The 27,653-nt window shown below is 30.8% G+C and overlaps 1 protein-coding gene across 1 annotated transcript; it reads left to right on the forward strand.

The window, feature by feature from the left end:
- Positions 1 to 1,770: 1,770 nt before the first annotated feature.
- Positions 1,771 to 15,927, forward strand: LOC112772424 (uncharacterized). Its single transcript, XM_025817367.3, has 6 exons — positions 1,771 to 2,210; positions 11,738 to 12,471; positions 12,734 to 12,831; positions 12,991 to 13,090; positions 14,869 to 15,051; positions 15,622 to 15,927. The coding sequence occupies exons 2-6, from the start codon at positions 12,415 to 12,417 to the stop codon at positions 15,742 to 15,744; spliced, it is 561 nt and encodes a 186-aa protein (XP_025673152.1). The 5' UTR covers positions 1,771 to 2,210; positions 11,738 to 12,414; the 3' UTR covers positions 15,745 to 15,927.
- Positions 15,928 to 27,653: the final 11,726 nt, after the last annotated feature.

Raw genomic sequence — 27,653 nt, forward strand, 5'->3', positions numbered from 1 at the left:
GGTAGAGAAATCGTATCCTCGAGGATTAATCTTGGGATTATTCCTGAAGAGTTTTTGATTAATAAAATGGGAGATGTTGAAAGCTTGATTAATTAATAGATCTTCTCCTTCGGCACTGGGGAAGAAAGAAAGCTTCTTGTTTGCCCTCTCTAGAGATTCAATTGGTCCGAGGAAGCAATGGGTATCTGTACCTACTGTGAAGGGGATTAAGATTCTAGTATCATTAGCTTGCAGTCGATGGTCGTCAATGACTTTATCATTGACTTGATTTAATATGCGAAGAGCTGGTGGAGCCGACGGTGCTGATATAGGACCTTTCCCTTTGTCTTGAATAGTAGCATGAGAAGAAGAAGCGGCCATTGTAAAATTAAGGAAAGAAATTGCAAAGTTTGAGATTTGATAATATAAGAGGGATGCAGAGGATAATGAGTTTAGGAAGAGTTTGAATAAAAGGGAGATTGGTGAATTTAAAGTGTTACTGTAACCGTTATTGTAGAAAGAATGTGAAAAGGGATAACTTCACGAGGAAGTTGAAGTGAAAGGAAGGAGAAGCGTGAGTCTCAAAAAACGTGTCGAGTGGGTTAGTATTGATGGGAGGTTTAATGATAGTTATTTCTGATTTTAAAATTGAAGTTTGAATTTGGATTAAGCGTTTTATCTTCCGATAAAGTTATCGAAGACAAACACATTAATCTAAGAGGGCAATTTGTTGATCGGGAAAATATTGTCGATAAAAGTGAATTGTTCGAATCGATAAAGTGGTCGAAAACATAAGCGGTGACACGTGTGCAAACGTTAGATGGAGGTTCTTAACACGGATTCGATTTCGAGACTTTTTTGATAAATCGAGCGAGTCAAGTCAAATTGGATATCTGAATTGGTTATTCGAAAAGTTGATTCGAGCAGTTATAGTAGTGAAGAATTTAAGGGTTTTTCATCACGCGAGGAAATTATTGGGAAGATGGACAATCAAAAGGCGAGAGTAGTTACCAAGGAGAAAGCATTCAAAATTTCAAATTTATAGTTAATTGTAATTAATTGTAATTAATTGTCGGTTACCAAAGGTAGATTATAAATACTAGGAAGCCTTAAAGAAATTAGGGTTGAAACTTCGTTTTAGAAATACACTCAAGCACACTCATATTCCCAGAGAATTTCTGAGTCTGCATTCGAGTTCAATTTCTGTAGGGTTCCTTCTATGTTTTTTAATTTTTCATTTACATTTTCTGTAAACTCTATTTTTCAAGTAAATTTATTTTTTTTGCAATCTTTAATTTTCATGTTCAATTTACATTTCAGTACTTTTACTTTTTATGTTAAAGCCCTTTGACTCAGTTGAAGGCATTTTATCGCTTTGTTTAATCTCAACGCATTTTTCTTCGTTTCCAGTTAATACTTTCTCTTTGAAAACTTTATTTTGTCATCTTTTATTTTAAATTACATAATTCAATTTTTCTTTATTTCCAAATCCCATCTAATCGAAGATATATTTATGCACTTCTAGAAAACTGGTACCTTTAAAGAGGAGTAGGTTTCACTTCCAGACCATTAGATATCGAAACCACCATCGATTTGCTAAAAATTGACAAAACAATTATATACTACTTAAGAAATTTTGAAATTGTAATAAGGACACTTGTCTCAAACACAGCCACTCCCACCCAGAACACCATCAACCACCTCACCCCTACCTCCTTCACGTACCTCACGTGCAAACCTTTCATTATCAATTCTTCTTATATAAAACACCAAACTCAATAGTCAGTACACCCTCACCTACTTTATCAATCATCCTCACATACCACACATAAACATATGACCAAGCTCACGGTTCTCCCTACTCTCTTGGTCACCCTCCTCCTGGCTACACACACCCTCACCACACAGGATCAGCATCAGGAGGAGTTGTGTGACTGCGAGAGGAAAGTGAAGATCACAAACCTGGGATCCTGTGGGGTCCTATCAGGCAGATAAAGGAACCAATAGTGAGAAAACCAAGACACGAGGTAGAGTTGTTGTAACGAGCTTGGTCGGTTCCAGAATAGCGACGCATGCATGTGCGCAGCGTGGCAGCAAATTTTTGACACCGAGGCGGAGAGGGTGATAATCAAACCTCGTGCGGTGCGACGTATATGGGCTTTGCCTCCCACTTGTGGGTTTAGGGCTCCACGCACGTGCTGACTCAGCGCCTGACACCTGCACTAGAAAAAGTATGAATCTTCTCCATTTTTTTAACAATTTAAGGAATAAAGTGTGATCTCTTACTATTAATTTTATAAGTAGAATCATGAATAATTATAAAAAAAATAATAAATAATTAAAAATCACATTTTATGCTCTCAACTTTTTTTAACAATTGAAAAAATTCATTCCCAGAAAAGTGTGGTCATAGCTTATAGTAAATTAAAGCTATATATCACTCATTAACTATGGTTCGTAGTGATAATAATAATAAGAATCATTATTATGGCTGTATAGCTGTATAGATACATGGCTTACGAAAGTTTTATTTATTTTTATTTCTATTTCTACTTAGAAAAAAAAACTTGTGTGTCAAACAGTAATAAAATGAAATGAGTGATATTCATATCAAAGTCTGTTAGTGATAGGTTTTTTTTCTTCAGAAAAATTCTGACAATTATTTCAAAAGACAACGAAATTTTTAATAAAAAAAATTCTTTCTTATTCTTGATTTTTATTTGTATGGAATTGATTAATTCCTGTACTAAAAAAAGTTAATGTTTTATGTTTTCGGCACAAGAACTAATCAGTCACATAAAAATAAAAATCAAAAATCGAAAAAAATAATTTTTTTTGTTAAGGGCCTTATTGTCCCTTCGAAATAATTATCAGGAGTTGAATTAAGTATTCACTCTTTTTTTTATGCACGTGCTATATTCTTAATGAATGCTTGAAATTTATTAACTTTTTTTAACGAGAAACGTATATAAACTTGTTCAGAAATATTTTATGACTTTTCTAATTGCGGAATTATCTAAATAGAATTATAAATAATAGGTTTAAAATACAAAATAATTACCAAGATTCCTCTATTTCAAGGTTTTAAATTTTAATATTCCAAATTTGTCATTTCTATGGTGGAGATCTATGTTTAAGGATTTCAATGTTCAAATTAAAATGAGTCTTAAAAGATATTAAGTTAAAAAATATTTCTGAATATATATATATATAAAATAATGTTCATTTCATTGAGTTATGATATTATGAGTTCATCATGGTATCTTATGTAATTATGAGGTCATCTATGGTCTTTTAAATTTAGTTGATCTAAAATAATGAATTATTCTTTTTATGACATATTAAATTCAATTTTTTTATGAAAATAATTGTTACAATATATCGAATTATTAAGTATTAAGTTGAATGATAAAAAATTATTATTCTCTTTTATAGTTTTATACTTCTTAGATTTAACTACTTTTTTAGAATTCGAGCTAATTCTTAATCATCAGACTGAATATTTAAAATTTTAAATATGAGTAGATATGTCATATGAACGTGTACCAGTGAGATTTTTTTTTTCTATGCTTAATTAAGGCTTGAAATTAATAAAAATATTTTGATAAGAATGAATGTATTTTTTTAACGAGACGGAATTCAATTAAGACTTAAGAGGGTTGTTGTTTTTTTAGCAACAAGTTAGACTGGCTTGGATTCTAGCCCAGGTTCTGGAACGAGCTTTAGATTATTAGATCCAAAGCATTCCAAAAAGGGAAGGAAAAAAAAAGAACAGAACAGACAACAGAGAGAGTAGAACGTAGCAATTTGGATTTTTTTTTCGTTATAAAATAAAAAGCGAAAAAAAATCATCTCAACTTTAATTTCTCCCATACAATTTTTATTTCGCCACCACTCAAATAAATATCCCAAAAACAACTTTTTTTTAAAGACGCCTACGTGGCAAAACCTAAACCATACATTTTAAAGCCACATTTTTCACTACAACACACTTAAAACCATAGCATTTTATAAGACAAGCGTCACCTAATGGAAAAAAGTAAATTAAAAAATTTAAGAGAAGAAATAATTAAATTATCAAAATTAATAGATCAAAAACTAATGATTTTACCTAATGTTAATTGTAATGACATCGAATTCTTAAAATCAATACAAAATGATTTTTCTCAAAATCTTTATTTTACTATAAGTTTTATTGAAGGACTTCAAAAACCTGAAAAAACTTATATTTCACACGGAATTTTTAGAAAATGTTACCATGGAAATGATTCCCCACATCTTTATCATACTTTTAACCTACAATTAAATTCTATAGTAGATATGCTTGAAGAAGTATTAGTATCCATAAAATTTCAAAGAAATAAGAAAAAAGAAGAACCTAATATAAACGAAATTAAACAGATATTAAATAAATATTTTCAGAAAGAGAATCCCAAAGAAGAAAAATTTTAAAATATAGCCAACATAATAGAACTAAAAGTAAAACCACCATTGAAATTATGAATATTAAAGAAAAATTAGAAGAAGTTACAATGCTTTTTAAACAATTAAAAATGGCTCAAAAAAATAATATTATGGAACAAGAATTTCAAACAGAAGAAGAACTAGTAAATTCTGAAAATATAGAAAATGAAGAATACATCCTAGATTATTCAAGTGATGAAGAACCAGCAATTCCAATACAAGTAAAAAATAAAGCTGGAACATCTAAGGATAATCAATCTCAATTTAAATGGGAAACAGGTTTTGAAAATTATGCTTTTAAAAAGGGATTTATGAATAAAAATTCAAAGTATACAAAAATACTATCAAAATACGTTCCTAAAATCCAGGAATTGGAAGGAGAAAGAATGCTCGATTTAGACTGTAAAAAGAATGAAAAAGAAATTTTCGAGAACTGGTTGAATTCCTTCTTATTAGAAGCCTTTACTAATCCAAAACTTAGTGAATTGTCTGGAGGAGATATCTGGAATTATATAGGGTTTCATACTAAAGGAACTGTAAGAGATTATATGACATCAATAGAAAACCAAATAATAGAAGAATTAGCAACAAAAACAACAGTTTATGATAAGATATTACATATAATGATGATTCTATATAGAGAATTTTTTGGAAAAAATATTATAGATCATAGACAAGAAGTTTATAATAAAGAATATCAAGAAGCAAAAAACCATTTAGCTAATATTCAAATATATGATTTATGTAATGTGAAATCTTATATATGTGAATATAGAATACATTATTATAAATTAAAAGAAGAAGATAAGGACCATTATCTTAGTATGTATATAACAAAATTTCCATACCCTGCTAATGAATTTATAATGGAAAGATTTATAAGAGAAATAAATAGAGGAACAATTGAAAATAATTTTGGCGGAGCAACCTCTGCAATAAGAGAGGAAATAAAAGAACGTTGTATGCAAAAAATAACTCAAAAAAGATTTGAAAATATAATTAGAATTTGCTGTCAAGATAATGAAGAAATTCCTCAAAAATATGGTCTTAATAAAAATTTTCAAAGAAAAAGAAAATATTAATTTAGAAAAAAAAAATACTATCCAAACTGGAGAAAAAAGAGGTATTTTAGAAAAAGAAATAACAATAAAAATAAAAGACAAAAAAATAACTATTGCCCAAATAAAAAAGAAAATTGTAAGTGTTGGTATTGTCAAGAAGAAGGGCACTATGCAAATGAATGTCCAAAAAAGAAGGATAAAAAGGACCTTACCAAACAATTAGAAATTGCTAAGTCTTGTTTCATGGAACCATTAGAAGAATCAGATGATAACTTAGACTATATTTTTGAATATGTCTCAGAAACAGACTCAGAGATTGAGCAATAATACTACATTTATTACTATAAAAATAACAGAAAAGTTTATAAATGCTTTCATAGATACTGGAGCAACACAATGCTTTGCTAGTACAAATATAAAACTTGATTGGAAAAAATTAAAGAAACCATTAAGAGTTAGAACAGCTGACAAATCAATACATAAAATTGACCAAAAAGCAGAAATGGCTGAAATATTTATTCAAAATTATAGGTTCATTGTTCCATCCATATATATGTTAGATTCTGGAATGAATTTTATCATAGGAAATAATTTCTTAAAACTATATCATCCATTCATTCAAGAATTAACATATATAGTTTTAAAAGCTCCACACGATTCTTTAATAAATCAAAAATTAAAACGTATAAAAATACCAACCACTACTATAGATAAGATTTTAAAATTTCAAATATATTTTCTATATTAGAAACATGTTATTTAAATTTATATTTTCAGATAAATATCCCAAAAAATAATCTTGAAATAAAAATAGAAGAACTTTTGGGTGAAATTTGCGCCGATAATCCTTTAGATATTAAAAATACAAATAAAGAATTAGTAAGCATTAAATTAAAAGATCCTACAAAGGAAATAAATGTTCCAAATAAAATTTCTTATTCCGCAAGAGATAGAGAAGAGTTCTCATTAGAATGTAAAGATCTTTTGGAAAAAGAAATTATAAGATTAAGTAAAAGCCCTCATGCGGCTTCAGCCTTTTATGTCGAAAACAATAATGAAATTAAAAGGGAAAAACGAAGAATGGTAATTAATTATAAGAAGATGAATGAAGCAACTGTTGGTGATGCTCATAAACTTCCAAGAAAAGATTCTATTTTAGAAAAAATCAAAGGAGTAACTTGGTTTTCATCTCTCGATGCAAAATCAGGATATTGGCAACTTCGTTTAGACGAAGAAACAAAGAAATTAACTGCTTTTACTTGCCCAACAAAAGAATCAACAAGTGTGTTGCTCTATGAATGGAATGTTTTACCATTCGGATTAAAACAAGCCCCAGGTATCTATCAAAGATTTATGGAAGAAAATCTAAAAGAGTTAATGAATTTGTTTTAGTTTACATTGATGATATATTAATTTTTACAAAACAGGATAAAGAAGATCATCTTCTAAAATTATTAATAGTATTAGAAAGATGTAAAGAAAAATGATTAGTCCTTAGCAAAAAGAAAGCAAGAATAGCAAAACAAGAAATAGAATTTCTTGGATTAATTCTATCCACTCAAGGAAAGTTAAAAAATGTTTTAGAAAAGGTAAATTTATTTCCTAATAAAATAGAAGATAGAAAACAATTACAAAGATTTTTAGGGTGTATAAATTATATTTCTGATCAAGGATTTTTAAAGAATATAACAGAATACACTAAAAATTTATTTCCAAAAATAAGTACTAAAAAAGAATGGAAATGGGAAGAAAAAGATAGTATGCAAATTCAAAGAGTCAAAGAATTATGTAAAAAGCTTCCAGAACTTTATATTCCAGAAGAAAACGACTACTTAATAGTAGAAACAGATGCTTCAGACATAACCTGGTCAGGATGTCTAAAAGCTAAGAAAGCTATAAAAAGTTTGGAACAAGAAAAAGAATCACTAGATTCTAAATATTCCCCAAAGGAATTACTTTGCAGGTATATTTCAGGGACATTTACTCCAACAGAACAGAGATATACTACTCATGAAAAGGAAACTCTAGCTGCAATTAAAACTCTTAAAAAATGGAAAATTGATTTACTATCCAAAGAATTTACATTAAGGACAGATTCAAGTTACCTAACAGGTTTCATACGATATCATTTAAAAGTTGATTATAATCATGGACGATTGGTAAGATGGCAATTATTTTTGTTACAATATCTAATAAAAATTGAATATATTAAGGGTGACAAAAATATTATTGCAGATACATTAACAAGAGAATGAAGTTCGTTTACAACGCATTAGATCAAGAAATTCAAAAATATGAGCAAGAACTCGAAAAATGCAAGAATTGTCAGCAAATAAGGACACAGATCCAATCCCTCAAAAAAGCCATTGAAGCAATGAAATCAATACAACAAGCAAATCATCAGAATTCAACCAGCTAAGCATGGTGGACAAACCATGAGAAGAAAAAATTTCAAAAAATAAAATAATTGCTGAAATTATTAAAAAATCCACCCAAGATAAAAAATATTATGTAATTTATAATGGCCCCATGAAAGGAGTATATGATGCCTGGGAAAAAACAGCACCATTCACACATCAATCAAAGATAATTCATAAAGGAGGATTTTTAACACTGGAAGAGGCAAAGGAATCCTTCAGGGAATATGAAACTCTTCATCCAGACCAAACCCTAAAAAGAGCAGATAAAACTCTAATTCAAGCCCAGAGAATAGGAATAATGAGAAACATTCCTACAAGGGCTGAAATCAAGGAAAAGAAAAGGGTCTGTAGATCAAATCTCAGAGAAACCCTTAATATAGTCCTGAATTGGACTAAAGAAAAAAGGGCAATTTTGGGATATTATCCTATTGCCAAAGAACAGCTAACAAAGCTGGTTATTTTTCCAGATGCTTCCCCATCTGACACTTATCAGTTTTTTCAGTATGAATTAATTAATACAATTTTAATTTTTAATGATCTAAAAATTATTAGTGAGTTTCCTGCAGGATTCGTTGATGCAGTAAAGAGATTTAAAAATATGATTGACAATGTAAATACAAGGGATGTATCCCTAAAATTTACAAATAGTCAATCTATTTTTAATAAAGAAGAAGAATGCTTAGTTCCAGCACACCAAGTAATATTCATGTCCGTTTTTCCAGGAAATTTTCAACCAATTGATCAAATTCAAGATTTAACAATTTACAGTCATGAAGGAAGACTAGCCAGCACATTAGCAAGGGTCTTTGAAAGAACTCAAAAAATAACGAAGGAATCTCACACAAGAATTAATTATAAAAGTAGAAATACTCTACTTGTGTCTAGTAAAAGAAATAAAATTGAAGAAAGAGAGATGAGACTCTTGGTGGAATTTGAATCAACATTCTACAATTTATCTGGACTTTTAGAAAAGCTCCCTGAAGGGATAAGAAGGAATCTCTGCTATTTGATAAAAGACAGAGAAGACCACAAGTGCCAGCTATGCGCCTCAGAAATATCTGAAGAAAGAAATAATGAAATAGAATCCACCCACATGATAAAAGAAGAGGACAGCGCCTCTGAAGCATCCCTCAATATTATTGCATAATGACGTAAGCGCTTAGGTCATAAAGCACCAATAATGTAGCTGGTGCAAGATAATAAACAATGACGTAAGCAATGACGTCATAAGAAGGGTAAGGATGGAAATTGTCCATCAGACCCAACCATTATAAATAGGTTGCTTAGGCAATTGTAGAAGGCATCAGAAAACAGAAAGCAGAAGGCTAAGAGTACTCATATGCTAGGAGAGCAAGGAGGAAGCTGCCAAGGCGATTCTGTAGTCTGACAAAGAATTTCCTTAGGGAAAAATAGTTCTAAACTCCCCTCTGGTGATAAAAATACCTTATGTAAAATATACTAAATAAAGGAAGTTTTTCTCCAGAAAGGTACATCTTTATCCTAGTCTCTTAGTTATGAATTATTTAGAAAGCTTAGAATTAACGGAAGAATCTGATTATTATAGATTAACTGTTTTATTAGATAATGAAAAACAGGCTATTCTAAAAACAGAACTAAATCTCAAATCAAATGAAAATTTTAATAAACAAAGTCTTTTAAAAGAAGTTTTTAATAGAAAAAATATAATATATTATGAAAAAATTCAACTTGAAGCCCCTATAAAAATAAAATCGGCTAATGGAGAACTTGAAATAGCTTTGATAAATGATGAAGAATTGAGTAAACAGATTGAGAAAATTAAGGATCAACAAAAAAGATCTAAAATTGGATGGATTCATATTAGTACCATACAAGTCTTAATCAAATCTACATATATGAAAGGAATTAATTCACCAATAAGTTTAGCAATCTATGACAAAAGGATTACTGATGACCCAATAGATCAAATAATTAGAATTGTTCATAGAAATTTGACAAATGTAAATGTTAAATTTAATGCCCATCTTGGATATGCTATACCTTTATCAACTGAAAATCTTGGAAGATCTATAAGTTTAGCTTATAAATTTCATAGAAAAAGTTTAATGGAACAAGATGATGAATCATTTTCAATTACATATGCAATAAATTATGCTTTAACAAATAGCCATCATAGTATAATATTTAAAAACAGAGAAAGAATTTATGCCGATGAATTATTTCAGAAAATTATAAAAATAGAAATACCAAAATATAAAGCTATTGAAAACCCAGTTCTATTATTAAAAGAACTTGTTTTCATCAAATTTTCAAATAAGAGAATCTAAAATTAATAGTCCTTTAAGTTTATCTAAATTAAAGATTAAAGAAGAAAACTCTGAAATAAAAGAATTAACAAAAAAGGTCGAAAAATTAAATGAAACCCTAAATACTAAATTATGACAATAGATAAGGAAGGAATATATGTAACTTATCAAGATAAGAAACAAGAGCTCTTTGAAGGAGAGAATTGTTTGAATTATCTGCAGTTTTCTGAAATAAATCAAAGAACATTTGAAGCTCTAAAAATAATCTATAACAAGTTGAAAAGAGAAGTTGAAGAGCTAGAAAAATTAATAGAATCTCTAGAAAATAGTGATGAATCGATGATAGAGTTTGTAGAAATTCTAAAATAAATAATGTTAAACAAAACTATTTTTAGGAATTATAATAAGATTACCTAATTTATGAAGCATAAAAAGCTTGAAAAACCAGAAAATAAAATAAAAAGGAAAAGAGCGAAAAAATTAAAAAATAAAATAGAGGAGTATAAAAGAGAATTAAATAATCTTCAGATCGAAATTGATGATCTTATAATAAAAAAGATAGAAATAAGAATAAATATAAACAAGTTGGAATTAAATTTAGGAAATTTATAGATGCCTGAAAAACCATATTACGATTTAAAAGAATTAAAGCTGTTGAAAGAAAAGATGGAGAATGAAATTGAAAAATTATAAAGATATTTAGAAACAAGAGAAAATGTAGAAATAAAAGAAGTTTTTGAGGATTTAAAAAATTATATTAAAGAAAAAGACAAACAGATAAAAGATTTTATATATAATAATCCATGTAAAAAAGAATATTATAATTATGATAGAAATTAGAACAGAATTAAAAAACTATAAATATGAAATCAGAATTATAAATATACGTCAAGGACTAGTAATAAATAATCATATAACAAGTACAAGAGAAATTGTAGAAATGGTTAATACTTTAGAATATGAAGTTGCAAATTATTTTTTATCAAAATCTTTTGAATAAAGCACCACCAATTGAATCTATACAAATTATAAACTTATTCGAAGCAAAATATGAAGAGTTAGTAGAAATTTCGAAAGAAAAATTAAAAGAAAAGTCGAAATTGAAAAATTGGTATCAGAGCCAAGTTAACGATTAAGGGTAATACTTTCTCTTTAAGCAACACTTTTAGTGATACACTTTTAAATCAATAACAACCACAAAATGAAAAACGTCTTTACAAAAATATGAAAATGGCAACTTTATCGTAGTAGCCACCTTTTTATTTTTGGCATTTACATCAAGTTCGTCGGATTCCTGACAAACCATATTATTTCTGTATGCGACAAACTTGATGTAAACAACAACAATAATAAAATTTTATCCCACTAGATGAAGTCGATTACATCATTAATTTCTATCATATATCATACTTATAGAGATGCCGTTTATATGTAAATTCTGTTTCATCACTTCATGGATAATTTTCTTAAATTTTTTTTTTGTTGTTCATCCTTATCTATCTTCTATCTTATCCACTCTCTTAACTAGGTGCTCTTCTTCTCATATGTCCAAGCTATTCGAGACATGATTTTACCATCTTTTCCATAATAGATGTTATTCCAACTTTCTCTTATATTTTCGTTCTTTATTCTATCTAATCACGTAAGAACATTCATTTATTTCAACATCTTTATCTCTACCTCTGCCACATTTAATTTATATTCATGCTCTTCTTTAACCGTACAACATTTTATACCATAAAACATTCGTGCAATAAAATTTATTTTAAATTTTAAAAACATTTTTTTATTACATATAAAACTAGATGTATTCCGTCATTTTGACTAACATACTTGAATCTTATAATTTACACCGTATTCACTCAATTATCTTCCACCAAAATACTTAAAATTTTTTATTTTTTTGTAGGATATATTTTTCAGTTTTCACCCATGTATTAGAGTTTTTTTTTCGATGATCGAACTTATATCTCATATTTTATCTTGTTACGGAGTACGGACAAAAAAATTATATCTCGAAAATTAAAGTTGAGATAAATTGTTTTGGGAAATAAAGATTTTTTTTATTTTATAACGAAAAAAATCCTAGCAATTGGCATAGCACAAAACTTTCTAGAAGCTTCGGAACCCAAGAGCAGACTGCAGGCATCAGCTTAGATCGCACATTCTCACAGTGACAGGCAAGAAGCTCGGTGAGGTTCTACAATGCCGCCCGTTGCTCCTCGATCCGGCGACTCCATATTCGCTAACCTCGAGCACATGGTAACTAATCTGTTAACTCTCCCAAAATATTATCCGTGTTAGTGTAACGGATTTTCAATTCGCTCTTTTTTTTTCTCTTCTTCAATTTCTTGTAATGTGAAATGTTTCCTACGTTTTCTGCCTATCGTAGAATCAGGATCCGCTTTGAATTTCGTTGAATCACCGTTTTCGTTCGTCGGCGTCGTTTTCTGAATTCGCAAATTGCATTCATAATTTGCAGTTACAAGTGCTTAATTAATTGTTTACTATTTGTTTTGTGCAGAACGCGGAGCTATTTACACTGACATATGGTGCGATCGTGCGTCAATTGATTACCGATCTGGAAGAGGTTGACGAGGTTAACAAGCAGCTTGATCAAATGTGCAATTTCACGTTTTCCTTTTTTCTTTTCTTCTTTTTTAATTCTTAAGTAAATGTTCATTCCATATCTGAAAGAATTTGCATTACGTTGTGGTGTCTTATTCTGTCAGGATTTATTTTATTTTTATTTATTTATGTTTGGTTGACTGGGTGTTTCAGGGGCTATAACATTGGGGTGCGTTTAATTGATGAGTTCTTAGCCAAATCTAACATATCAAGATGCGTTGATTTCAAAGAGACTGCTGAAGTGATTGCTAAGGTATCCTAGTGCTTGATATCTAGAATTTTGATCCTTATTCGTCCTTAAAACTAAACCTGACATCTGTAATCTTATGTCATTTACTTGATTCGCGGTAGTTTCATATTGTCACGCTTTCCTTTCAAGAATTTGATGGTTACTGGGATCATGGTTGTGTCGTTTATATTCTCTTTGTTTATTATCTGAAGTAAGTTTATTATATGAAGTCTTGAAAGTTTTGTGAAGTGGCCAAACTTAAATGTTTATATTATAACTTTGACCATTCGAAACTAACTATTAGTAGCATTTTTATTGGAATGAATTTTGTAAGTGTGGGGTATAACACATTGGCTTGCTAAAACAATATATATCAATGGGTAAATACCCTTTCCGGCCCCTGAGCATTTTAAATTGGGACATGTTGCACCTTTATCATCCAGAAACTTCAACCAGGTCCTCAACCATCAACATCAGTGAACGTATCGACCCTGTGACCGGTTGCCAACAGGTTGCCTGGATGACGTGTCAGGTGGAGGCTGAGTTGTTAAATACAGGTGCCACGTGTCACTAGAAGTTGTTGCAGGGACTAAAAACCCCTCCCTGCCCAAACTGTTCTCAGCCCCACCGGCAACATCCTCCACTCACCACCCCTCCCAGCACTCCTCCACCACCGCCACCGCCGCCACCACTATAACCGCCTCACAACCTTCGCAACTCATGCGAGTCCTCCACCTCTTCTTCTTCTTCCACAACCTCCCAAAACTTCACCCAATGGAGGTTCTCTCTCTCGACAACACCTTCCACCACCACCACCACTACTCCTCCGCCACAACAACCACCACCAACTCCACCACCGCTTCTACTTCCCAACAATCTCGAAGAACTCTTTCACCTCTCTGAGCTTCAACTCACTACCACCGCCTCACAACCTTCGCAACTCATGCGAGTCCTCCACCTCTTCTTCTTCCACAACCTCCCAAAGCTTCACCTAATGGAGGTTCTCTCTCCCGACAACACCTTCCACCACCACCACCACTACTCCTCCGCCACAACAACCACCACCAACTCCACCACCGCTTCTACTTCCCAACAATCTCGAAGAACTCTTTCACCTCTCCGAGCTTCAACTCACTACCACCGCCTCACAACCTTCGCAACTCATGCGAGTCCTCCACCTCTTCTTCTTCCTCCACAACCTCCCAAAGCTTCACCCAATGGAGGTTCTCTCTCCCGACAACACCCTCCACCACCACCACCACTACTCCTCCGCCACAACAACCACTACCAACTCCACCACCGCTTCTACTTCCCAACAATCTCGAAGAACTCTTTCACCTCTCCGAGCTTCAACTCACAACCGGCTCCGAATCCGACCGCGCTGCAACCATCCACCTTCTAGAACGTTCTCTCGTCCCAAACCCTCCTCAACAGCACATATGAACACCTTACCCCAGCACATACTATGCCGTTTTAGTTGCAGGGATGGGGTTTTTAGTCCCTGCAACAACTTTTAGTGACACGTGGCACCTGCATTTGACAATTCAGCCTCCACCTGACACGTCATCCAGGCAACATGTTGGCAACCGGTCACAGGGGTCGAATGTTGATGGTTGAAGACCTGGTTGAGGTTTCTGGAAGATAAAAGTGCGACATGTCCCAATTTAAAATGCTCAGGGGCCAGAAAGGGTATTTACCCTATATCAATTGATTATATATCTAGAAAAGCATATTTACTTATTTAGTGAACAAGTTAAAGTTTTGTTTTTTAAGTATCAACCTTAATAATACTTTTTATACAGGTTGGTTTCAAAATGTTCCTTGGTGTTACTGCTTCTGTGATTAACTGGGATGCTGATGGAACATCTTGTAGTATTGTGTTGGAGGATAATCCCTTGGTAGACTTCGTTGAACTTCCTGATAACTGTCAAGGGCTACACTATTGCAACATCTTAAGTGGCGTCGTTAGAGGAGCTTTAGAGATGGTGAGTCTCTATTCTTAATTTTTAACCTGAGAAACCTCCATATTCTAGCCAACTTTAGCTGGCATATGCAGTTAAAATCCATCACTGAACTGCATCTAGTTAAGTTGGGAAACAAGTAACTGGCAGTAAGAAATTAAGTTCATTCTCTTGGAGGAAAATGATGCATGACATGCAATTGGTAGTTTCCTTCTTTCTTAAGATGCATTTGGCAGCTGTAGCTGGACACAAAATAGAGATAAAAAGAGATACAATGCGACCTTAGACACAAATTTTCTGTTTTACTATTTTCTGTCATTCTATAAGGCGGAAATAGAGGGGGGGGGGGGAATCAAATTTCCTATTGAGAAAGTCTAGAGAATCAATACTTTTATTAAAATATGGCCAGCACTTAACCAGCGAAAAAAAAGTGAGTAATCTCACACCATTGAATGAAATCTCACACCATTAAAAATACCAATTATAGCTAATTGATAGCTACAAATCACAAAACTTGCTGACCCCTCGCACTCATCTTTTCTATTTATCAAATGTATTTATGTCCTGTATAAATGATCAAATTTATAATTTCAGGTTTCAATGAAGACTGAGGTGACATGGGTTCGAGATATGCTCCGTGGGGATGAAGTGTATGAGTTGAATGTAAAACTTATCAAGCAAGTTCCAGAAGAGTATCCATACAAAGATGACGAGTAACATTTGAATTTTTTTTAATACAATTTGATTCTTTTGTTATTTCAAGCTTCGTGTTTTTTTTCTTTTGGTGTATGCATGATGAAACTTTATACACATTGTAATAAAGTTTGAAGCATCATAAGACTGTTCTGATTTTACCATCCACAAGTTACACCAATAAATTGCTCTGAGTATCTAAGATCACGAGATAATCTTTTGACTAGATTTACGTTATAATGTGTGTTGGGATTTCAAATACAAAAATGATTATTGAGCAACCGGGACGAACTATCTGATGCTAAAATCTTACATAGTTGCATCCATCACCCGTTCCAACCATCAGTAGAAGTGTGGAACCATGAATCGACAACAAATCCGGTTGGTCCATGTCAAAAACCATCTAGTTCAAGAATCGGTTGACAACTGGAAAACCGGTCGAGAACCATGAATTGACAACAAATCTGGTTGGTCAATATAAAAAAGCATCTAGTTCAAGAATCGGTTGATAAATGGATAACTGGTTGACAGGGGCGAAGCTAGATTAATTTTTAGGCAGAGGCCAAATAAAAATGTACCGTTAACAAAGAATAAAATAAAAAATAAAAATGTACCGTTAACAAAGAATAAAATAAAAAATTTTAAGGGAGGGCAACTAAAATTTATGTATAACTTGTAAGAAAAACTTGATGGTTAGGAAAGGTAATTGCACTCCTGCTGCTGGTTGAGAACATGCGAGTTTGAACAATTCGAACCCAACTGGTTTTTAAGTTAGGACAAAAACATCGTTTTGTATTCCAAAAAAATAAAAAAAATAAACAAAAGAATGATGAAAAGAAAATCCTAAATCATTAAATCATCCATTCTTCTATCCCAGCTGCAGGTTTCATGTTCCATTCCTTCCACCCAACTGCCGCAAGTCCCACTCATTGTCATCTCCTTCCCACCGTCATCATTGGGGCCGGCGCCTTCTGGTAACCATTGAGACTCTTTCTAGTCACTGTCATTGACTCATTGCCTTAGTTCCGGTTGGTCCTCTCTTTGATCTCTTGTTGTGTTGCTCGTTGTTGCTTATTGTTGCTGTCTTATTGTTGAATTTTTCCGCTGTTGAATTTTTCACTTGTTGATCGTTACATTAATACATGAATAAAAAAGCAATGGGCTCAAGAAAATAACAAAAATACTATTGGTACACCAAAATAGTCGGCTCATTCGTCCGTGGCCAGCAGTAGACTTTTAAATGGAATTCAGATTCTAGGAAATACCGTGAGCAACCAAAAATAAAAATCAATCACTACAATATATTTGTGTATAAATATATATAGTTTAATTTATTTTTAATATGTATTTATATTTCAATATATATTTTATACATATCGCTAATTTTAGTAGTTGATTTTAGTGTAAACTTAGCATAATTGAAAAACTAAATATGGTAAAAGCACACAATTTCTATGTCAAGAAATTATATTTTAAGTGTTGGAACTAATAATGTACTTGAGATCAAAATTGGTCACTCGCATGCATACATTTGAGGAATTCAGACCCCAAAAGCAAGGGTAATTAATATTTTCAACGGTGTAGTATTTTTCATTAGTCTTTTTAAGATTCAGAATATATTTATATTTTTATATGTTTATGTATAATTTTATATATTATTTTATTATAAATCAATTATTATAATAGCCATAACAATTTCATGACTTGTTCGATTTACAAAACCTTAGCTGTAACATGTAGTTTTAAATTGTTTTGATTGGTTATGGCATAACTGTTTTCCAAACAGGGATTTGGATTTATAATTTTAAATTAGAAAATTAATTATTATATATTTATATATAAATACATATATTATTTAATAAAAATATTATATGTATATTAAAAATTAACTATTAAATTAATTATTAAATATTTGTGTATAAATATATAAGTTATTTAATTTATTTTTAATGTATATTTTATATTCTAAAATGTATTTTATATGGATGATTAATTTAATTATTAATTTTTTGTATATGTATAACATAGTTAATAAGTAATGTTAGGTAACCAATAACTTTCTTGAACAACATGAACAATCACCAATCAAATCAAAACACATTACACCTTCAAATTACCCACATAAATCTTAATATTAGAATAACTATTCGCACACCTAGTAAAATCAATATCCAATATATCAATTGTTTATATATACAAAGAGTAAAGTATCGTTTTTGTCCCGAACGTTTGGGGTAAGTCCTATTTGTGTCCCTAACGTTTAAATCGTCCTATTTGTATCCTTAACGTTTATAAAAGTGATTCAATGTTATCCTACTATCAATTATACTAACAAATCAGATTATATTTTTCAATTATTCTCACTTAGATGTATTCATTCTCAATTAGGTCTCACTTGAATGTGTTCTATTTTAATATTATACCCACTATTTGCGTTTATATTCAATTATGTCCCTAGAAAAGTGAATTATGTAAATGTTGTAGGAATTGGTTTTAACATTTGATGAGCTATTTTTTGAAGTAGATCATCGATCCTATCCCAGACATTTGTATTCTAACTTCAAGAAGAGATTTTTAAAACTCAAACTAAAGCGCTCATGATGTGTAATTGACAGCAGGATAACATTGAATCAATTTTACAAACGTTAGAGATACAAATAGAATTTATCCCAAACATTGAGAACAAAAACGATACTTTACTCTATATACAAATTACTATTGTTTTAAATTTGCGATATGTAGTTTAGTTTTCTATACGCATAAATTTTTGACATATTTTTAGTCCAAAAATTGCTATGTGTCTATAAAAAATTAATCACTAAATCTATTATTATGTATTTGAATATAAATATATATTATTTAATTAATTTTTAATATATTTTATATAAATAACTGATTTTTATGTAAACCTTATATGACTGTATTAACTTTTATTTGAGTACAAATTTCTCATTCTATTGTTGGTTTTAACAAGACCAATGTAAAAAATGGATAATGTAGGTGAAATAAGTTCCAGTTGTGTTAAAAAGAATAATAAAAATTACTAAAAAAATTGTAAATTTAAAAATTTAAACAATATACATCTAAAATCCATATTAATGTTATGTTTTTGGTATTTATTGATGAATATTCGAAAAGCATTTTTATTTTTATCCACAACCATTGCCGTCTAACTCTAACCTGGGTTTCCCGCCTCGGCCCACTGCCACCACTTGGCCGCTTGAAGATGCAACAAAGCCATCACTTCAATCTGGTAGTCGTCAGTAGTCACTCGTCACCTCACTTTTCGAGATGGACCACCACTTCACTACCCACCACCAATTTCATTGCATTGTGTCTGGCAAGATTTCAAGCTCAGTTACCGCGCCAGTCATGTGCATTGCCAAATTACCTTTGATCTTTGTAATTCAATTTTTTTTATTAAATATATCATAAAATCACTTCTATTCAAAATTTAGATTAATATAAAAAAAATACATAAATAATTATATCTCTAGCATATTTTTTATGTAATAATATTTTTTATTTTATATAATTTGTTCATAGACTTTTTTTTATTTTGTATTATGCTAATATTTATTTTTAGTATTCAACAAAAATTAAATTATAAATCTTTTAGTTATAAAAGATTTTGTTAATATATCATAAAATTATTTATTCTAAAACTTAAGCCGATTATATTTCTAATAAAATAGTAGTTCACTTTCATTGCATTTAGCCATACTTTTAGTTCATATACTTACGGTTTAAAAGTTTATTAAATTATAACTATGCTATTAAAATTAATTATTAGTGTAGATCAATACACATTGAAATATAAAATACACATTAAAAATAAATTGAATTACATATATATTTATATTAAATATAGGATTAACTACCAATTCAGTATCTGAAAGATTTAGTAGTTGACAAAAATATCCGTAAAATATGTTATAGACAAAACAATTTTGGAATGATTTGAAAATATGACAAAAAGAATCAATAAACATTTTCTTTTTTTAGTAACAAACAAACTTTATATTTAGCAAATTCTTATCTATTATATCTATATTTAAAAGGTGCACAAAAAAATTTGGGACAAAATATAATCTCTAATTTTTTTTTTATTTTTCAAAAAAATATAGTTATTCATAATAATTTTTAAAAAAAATTCATTTAACAAAAAATTATCAAATTTTAAGGATAAAAATATTTTATTTTTTAATAATGATTACAAAAATTTACATCAAAATTTGATTTCTAAAGTTATTTTTTAAAATATATTTAATATTTAAATTTTTTGGTCGTATTTTTTAATGTTTTAGAAACTTATTTATTATTAACATCTTTTGAGATTTTTCTGTCAGTTCTACAAATTTTTAATACTATTTTAATAGTTTAATTTAAAAATATATAATAATAAATTTTAGTTACTAATTTTAATATACAAATAACATTTTTTATTACATTATTATACGTAACTACTTGCAGTTGCATCTCAGCATCCTCCCGAAGAATGCATGATCTCAAATTAATTAATCACCTATAACTTATATTTGCTCGCCATTTGTTCATTTTCCATTTTCATTCTTATCATAAAAAACAACAGTCACTATTATTCTTCTTCACTTTTGTTTGCTGTTTTCTAAGAATATTTGATTTATGAAAAGAAAATATCACAATTATTCTTTTTCTTTTTGGATAAACAAAATTGAAGTTTTTGATGCTTAAATAAATTTGTGATGGGCATAAAATTTATAAAAAAAATACTATATGAATACAAAAATCAGTTCTTAAATCAGTTATTATTATTATTTGTATATAAATATATATATTATTTTATATATTTTTAATATATATTTTATATTTAATAATATATATTTTATACAGATAACTAATATAAAATTATTTTTTGTCTACATAATATTATTGAAAATTTATTTTAGTATTTAAATTTAGTTTGCTTTAAATATTGATATATCAAATTAAAATATGGTGATAAAGTATCACATTAATATTTAATCTGTCATATCAAATTTAATTGAATAAATAGAAAGAAAATAGACCATTTGAAAGTTTTACTTATTCAAGTTAAAAATTATTAGCGATAAAAACCAAAAAACAAATAACTTTTTATGAATAAAAAAATGAGGAATGCTAGGGGGCTATCAATTTTTGTAATTTGTAGCCATCAAATAGCCATCAATGATGGTTTTAATGGTGTGAGATTGGTGTGAAATTTCATCAAATGATTCACTTTTATTTGCTGGTTACATACTAATAAGAATTTAACAAAGTTGCCGACCCCTAAACTTTTCCTAAAAAAATTATTTAAACCAAGCTTTAATTATAAAATGATTGATAAAATAAATTTAGAAATATGAAAAAATAAATTTAACTAACTTATGTTTTACGACACATTTTAAAAATATAATAATAATTTTTTTAATATTTTTAATATATTTAATACATTCAAAATGTAAAAAAAAATAATTTTTATAAAATATTTTTTTATAATTTATTTACCTATGTCTTTAGGACATAAATTAGAAAAACAAAAAAAATAATGATGCGAAATTGTTACATCAAGATATAACAGATGATGGTTGATTGATGAATTATTAATGTGAATTATTAGGAAGCTGAAATACATTGCTATAATGCTATTCACTGACAGGAACTTTTTGTTGCCGACCATGTCAAAGCAAAATCATGGTTCTGAGGAATGCCGCCGTCGTGGCACCATTCAAGCGATGAAATCCATGGGGGCCTCTTCCATGCTCCATAGTCCATAGGGCTTTCCAAATTTGGAGGCAAAAATATGACTTTAATAACGGTTAGCTGGAAGTCTGGAACTGGAAGAAAAATATACATTGAATTCAGTCAATAAGGTTTCCGTATGCACTTTGTAAGATTTTAGAATATTTGTATCTTTTATAATATTTTATATTTTATCTTTAAAAATAATATAAGTTACCAATGAATTATAACTCAAATGACATAATCTCCTCATATTTAACTAAGAGGTCGCAGGTTCGAGTCTTCATATTTTTGGTAAAAAAAAATTATATATATATATATATATATATATATAAAAGTTAAGAAAAAAATAAGTGTAGTATTAATTATATTAATTAATTTTTTTGATAAAGACAATACTGATTATACATATCTTTTTAGAGTAATAAGATAAGTATATTTTTTAGAAATTTTTGGATGGTGTTCTAGATAAAATTAATACTTAAGATTATGATTAAATGAGAATATTACGTTACTAGTTAACGTGCATGTTACGTTACTAGTTAACGGAGTATATTATTAAGATTAATAAAGTCACAAAATCATGAAATCGTCAAAGTATAGCATTAAATACATATATTAAAAGCAATAAATGTCTAAACTGTTACCTCATAAAGTACAAATATAAGAAAAAAAACGAAAACTTGGCAAGTAGCTTCTTCTCAATACACTATCACCTAAAATACTATTGACTTAAGCATTAGAGTGTTTTGTAAGTTGCCCTCACGGCCTGGTTCCAACATTGTCAAGATCTCTGAATCTCATTAGCTCATCACCTTAGCAAAATGTACGAACATTTAGCGCTGTCTATGGAGATCCTACGTTGTTGGTTTCATGACTAATCACAAAATACAGCTAGTAATCAACCCAAACACTCATTTTAAAGAACAACAAAATCAAGATGATAGACATGAAACTGATATCACCCCACTTACCAATCAGGAACTACAAATTTTTTCAGGATTCGAAAATCGTGAGGTTCAGAACACTGGAGTTCGTCATTTCGCTGGTTTGCTAGAAGGTGATTTTAGGAGACACTTGACTTTTAAGGGTGTGAAGTTCATGGAGAAAATTCATCAGTTTTGAAGAAGTTTTGAAGGTGGTTTCGACTAAAAGAAAAAATCCAGCTTCATCATCTAATGAGACCGAAAGTTCAGGACAATTCTCAACCCCAAAGTCGTTAACACCACAAGTTGAAAAAGAAGACAATAAATATGATTTTAAAGGATTCAACAACTTACAATGTGATTGGAAAGGAAGACAATAAATGACTTGTGAGTATTTATACCTACAAAATTTTGTGATGAAGTCCTGACATCTGAAGATCGTGTAGCCACTATCCAAGGAGATCAAGTAGCTGCTGTTTATACTAACAAAGTTATGTGATAAAATCTTGACATCTGAAGGTCGTGTAGTCACTATTCGAAGAGATCGGGTAGCTGTTGTTTATACTAACAAAGTTATGTAATAAATTCCTAACATCTGAAGGTCGTGTAGCTACTATATGAGGAGATCGGGTAGTTGCTGTTTATACCAACAAAATTATGTGATGAAGTCCTAACCTCTGAAGGTCGTGTAGTCACTATTCAAGAAGATCGAGTAGATGCTTTAAAGTACAATAAAGCAAGTTTGACCTTAAAGGATAAAATCAAAGATTCCATTAGAGTATTTTTAGTGGACTTGGACTCTTGAGTTCAAGAGAAGCCGAGACCAGAACCCAATAAAAATTTGGAGAACCTAGTCTGATATTGATACTCAGGAATTTCGAACATTGTATGAATCTTGACCTTATTGATGAAGTAAGGTCAGCAACCAATTTAGCTAAACAAGATATTGATACTCAGGAATTTCGAACATTGTATGAATCTTGACCTTATTGATGAAGTAAGGTCAGCAACCAATTTAGCTAAACAAGCTTTAAAGCAACGAGTTGTAAAGAGATATAACACTAAAGTAAGGCCCAAAAACTTTCAACTAAGAGACCTAGTATTGACACAGGCTGAGGCCAATACCTTGAGAACTCAAGGAATGCTGGCCCAATTGGAAGGACCCTTTAGGGCGGAAAAGAAAAATCTCGAGAAGGGGACATACAAGTTAAAGAATCTTGATGGTACCGAAGTCCCAAAAACGTGAAATGTTGTTCATCTCAAAAAGTACTACTCTTAAGAAGTATCAATGAAAGAATAAAGTATATTCTTTTCTTATTAATTTAGATTTTTAACAAGGCCCCATTACGGTTTTTCACTATGTTTTCAATTATAATTTTTATTAAGTTGTATTTGAATTTAGCATTTGATTTCATAATAATTTTATAATGCTAATTTATTTGAATGCTTTAATGTCATTATTTCAAACATTATTGCATAATTCAAAACACGCTAATATCAGAAAAAATGGTATAATAAATTAAAGCACAATTACAATGAAGACAATAAAGTTTATTAGACTTAGCCTAAATAAAAAAACCATCAAAAGTAATTAAGTTTATAAAATAAAATTACCTCATACAGAATGAAAACGTTCAAAACATTAAGTACGAAAAGTGTTTTAAATACAAAATACTAAGAACGGAAAGTGTTTTAATCTCAAAGCATTAAGTTCAAAACACAAAAAAGTAAAAATAATTGAGTTCAATAAACTTAGAAAATTTTTACAAAAAGTAAACTAAATCATTGAATTGATTTCTCTATTCTAAAAAGCACCAATCCTCGAAGGGTGGTGTTCCCTTCTTGTAAGGATGTGAGAGAAACATTGTGGCTCTAAATCTGAGTTGTAGAGCTCTTAAGCTCCTTCTCTCCATTCACATACTCAAATCGAAAATTTAATATCTCTTTCTCAGTATCTTTAACATAAGTAGCTGAGGAAATGAGCATCCTTTAAATTCAGGACAGAGTATGCTCAAGAAGCAACTAAGCCAACCCGACTCGATTTTCTCAGTCATTAAGTATTTATCGATGAACACGACAAACTAAAATTTTCTTGAGAGAATACAACCAAAAAAGATTGGGATCTTGAGACATCCCCACCAATTGAGATCGAAACGTTGGAAGACGAAGCCAACCTCCTCCCTTATACAAGGACCGCTTTGAGAATAAACTCGGTTTGTCCAACGAACTTGGCTACTCTTGACTAAGTCAGAAAGTCACAAGATCCAAATTGGGGTACTATTCTGGACAAAAATAAAATCCATTAAATGCTTGTAAAGTAAATTTATTAAATCATATGCTCGTTAAATTGAAAACTGTTAAACTCATTAAATGCTCATCAAGTGAGGCCATGAAGTCATGATCCCGTTAATATGATATTGATTCAATGGTAATCACAAAAAGCATTGTTAATACTAATATTGAAAGAACGGTAACATGTAAAGCGTAATTATAAAATTTAAATGCAATAAAATTTAAATAAACTTAGCCTAAATAAGTTTATCAAAATAGCTAAGAGTTATTTTAGGGAAAAAGAATTTGTCCACAAAACAAACCAAAATATTGAATGCAAAAATTTTATTTGGACTTGGTCCATCAAACTCGTGTAAATCCAAGTTGGGGTACTGTTTTGGACAAAAATAATACTTGAGATTATGATTAAATGAGAATACTATGTTACTAGTTAACGGGTATGTTACATTACTAGTTAACGGTCATGTTATTAAGAGTAATAAAGTCACAAAATCACAAAATTGTCAAATCATAGCATTAAACACGTACATTAAAGATAGTAAATGTCTAAGTCGTTACTTCATAAGGTACAAATAAGAGAAAAAGGAAAACTTGGCGGGTAGCTTCTTCTCAATACACTATTACCTAAAACACTACTGACTTAAGCATCGGAATATTTTGCAAATTGTTCTTCCGACCTAGTTCCAATATTGTCATATTAGAATCTCTGAATCTCATTAGCTCATCACCTCAGCAAAAGGTATGAACAGATATATATAGGTCCATACGAAAATTTTATGTTGAATTTATAGATTTTTTATTTAAAAAATATTAATCTCAAAAAAATTGAAATACTTGTTGTTCCTACCTTATATCGAAATTACGAACTTAAAGTAGTGTTTGTTTTGAGGTACTGAGACAAATATTGAGAGACTGAGACTCAGTATTATGTTTGTTGGTTCAGAGACTGGTACTAAAATTTCTGTAAAATTTCAGTATTTCAGTACCTCGAAAAAGTAAGGACACAGAGGACTAAAATTTTTAGAGATGGAGACTGAAACTTTAATAACATTTTATACCTAAAATACCCTGATTTCAATTAATTAATTCCAATTTTATCCTTTGTGCAAATTAAATTAGAGTTTCATTCTTGTTTCAATTTCTGTCTTTCATTTTACACCAAACAGAATACTGAGATTTATTTCAATCTATGTCTCTTAGTTTCTGTCTCTCAGTCTCAGTCTTTCCGTCTCTTTCTCTCCACCAAATGCTATCTAAGAGATCAGGATTCAGACAGGTTGGAGATCCTAATCTGAATAGAGTTGAAACCAAGTCGAAAAGTTAACTTGTAAGAGACTCCGAAATTTAAGTCAATAATTTTTCTTAGTCTTCGAGAATGTTCTTTCATACCTCCTAAGCTCCCTTTCCTTTTATTCTCTTTTTCCAGGGTAACGATTTTTTATCCGTTGAATGGGTTTAGTGTCTGTTTAAGGTTCTTGATTGAACGGTTTTGTAGATTTACGCCTTTATTAATCTTAATGACATATCTATTTATTAGTAACATAATATTCTTACTTTATTACTTTATTATGATATTGGATGGTTGATCTTGTCCAAAACACTTGTTTTATATATATGTTTTTGAAAAGGGACAAGTATTGTTTTGGTCCCTAACGTTGAGGGTCAGAATCAAAACCGTCCCTGATGTAATTTTTGACTTAAAATCATCCTTAATGTTGCATTTCATTTTAAATCGTCCTTTCTAATAAAATTTTTTAATTTATTCCTAAACTATCCCTACTATATTAAAAAAAATTATAAAATTTAAAAAAATAAAAGAAAACGCGTTTGGGTGGGGGGGGAAGGGTATACGAAGGGGGAGGGGAGGGAAAGGGGGAAGGGGGGAGGGGACGGCGACGGCGGCTCTGTGGTGGTGGTGATGGAGGAGAGGGGAGGGGAAGTGGAAGAAGCCAAAGAAGAAGAGAAAGGGGACGCGGGTTCGGGGTGGGGGGAAGGGGAAAGGACGCGGGGTGGGGTGGGGAGAAGGGGAGAGGGGGAGGGGGAGGGGGGACGGCGACGGCGGCTCTGTGGTGGTGGTGATGGAGGAGAGGGAGGAGAAAAAGTGGAAGAAGCCGGAGAAGAAGAGGAAGGAGACGCGGGTTCGGGGTGGGGGGAAGGGGAAAGGACGCGGGGTGGGGGTGGGGGGAAGGGGAGAGGGGGAGGGGGACGGCGGCCGCCTCGCAACCTCGCCGTCTCGCCACCTCTGCCTCGCCGCCTCAGCCTTGCTGCCTCCGCCTCGCCGCTTCCGCCTTGCCGCCTCCGCCTCACAGCCTCCGCCTCGTAACCTCGCCGCATGTTTTCTTGCATCTGCTTTCTTGCTTTCTGTTTCCTACTTTTTTGCTTCTGCTTTCTTGTTTTCTGTTTCTGCTTCTTGGTTTGGTGTTGTTGCTGTTGTTTGGTGTTCTTGGTGGTGGTGTTTGTGTTGGTGGTAGTGTTTGTGTTGGTGTTGGTGGTGGTGGTGGTGGTTGCGGTGGTGGTGGTGGAGGAAGTAATTGTGTTGGTAGTGGTGAGGGTATTTTTGGCCAAAAAAAATTAAAAGGACGATTTTAATACGAGAAAAAACGTTAAGGATGATTTTAAATCCAAAATTACAATAGGGACGGTTTCGATTCGAACCCTCAATGTCAAGGACAAAAACAATATTTATATGTAAGATTCTCGTTACAAAATTTTAATTTCAATAATTTATTTAGAAATTTACAAGTCTATTTTAAAATTTTCTCAAAACTTTGTATGATATTTTTCCTTTAAAAAAATTATAAATTTATCTCAAAAGTTCTCAGAACGTACCAGTATTAGTACTTGTTCTTTTGTCATTATGAATGTGTGGTTTTGTTTACTTGATCTGTGTGATTTTATTTTGACAATAATTTTGATCCAAAGACAGTCATTTTATACTTTAACAGTGCAAGATATGCATATCTACAATCATAA

This window comes from Arachis hypogaea, chromosome 18 (genome assembly GCF_003086295.3).
Source record: "Arachis hypogaea cultivar Tifrunner chromosome 18, arahy.Tifrunner.gnm2.J5K5, whole genome shotgun sequence".
Taxonomy (NCBI): Eukaryota; Viridiplantae; Streptophyta; class Magnoliopsida; order Fabales; family Fabaceae; genus Arachis; species Arachis hypogaea.

Bases quoted from the DNA above. Each gene is read 5' to 3' on its own strand.
- LOC112772424 (XM_025817367.3), top strand. From the start codon at position 12,415: ATGCCGCCCGTTGCTCCTCGATCCGGCGACTCCATATTCGCTAACCTC. The intron at 12,472-12,733 runs GTAACTAATCTG...TGTTTTGTGCAG, and splicing joins TCGCTAACCTCGAGCACATG to AACGCGGAGCTATTTACACT. The intron at 12,832-12,990 runs GTGCAATTTCAC...TGGGTGTTTCAG, and splicing joins AACAAGCAGCTTGATCAAAT to GGGCTATAACATTGGGGTGC.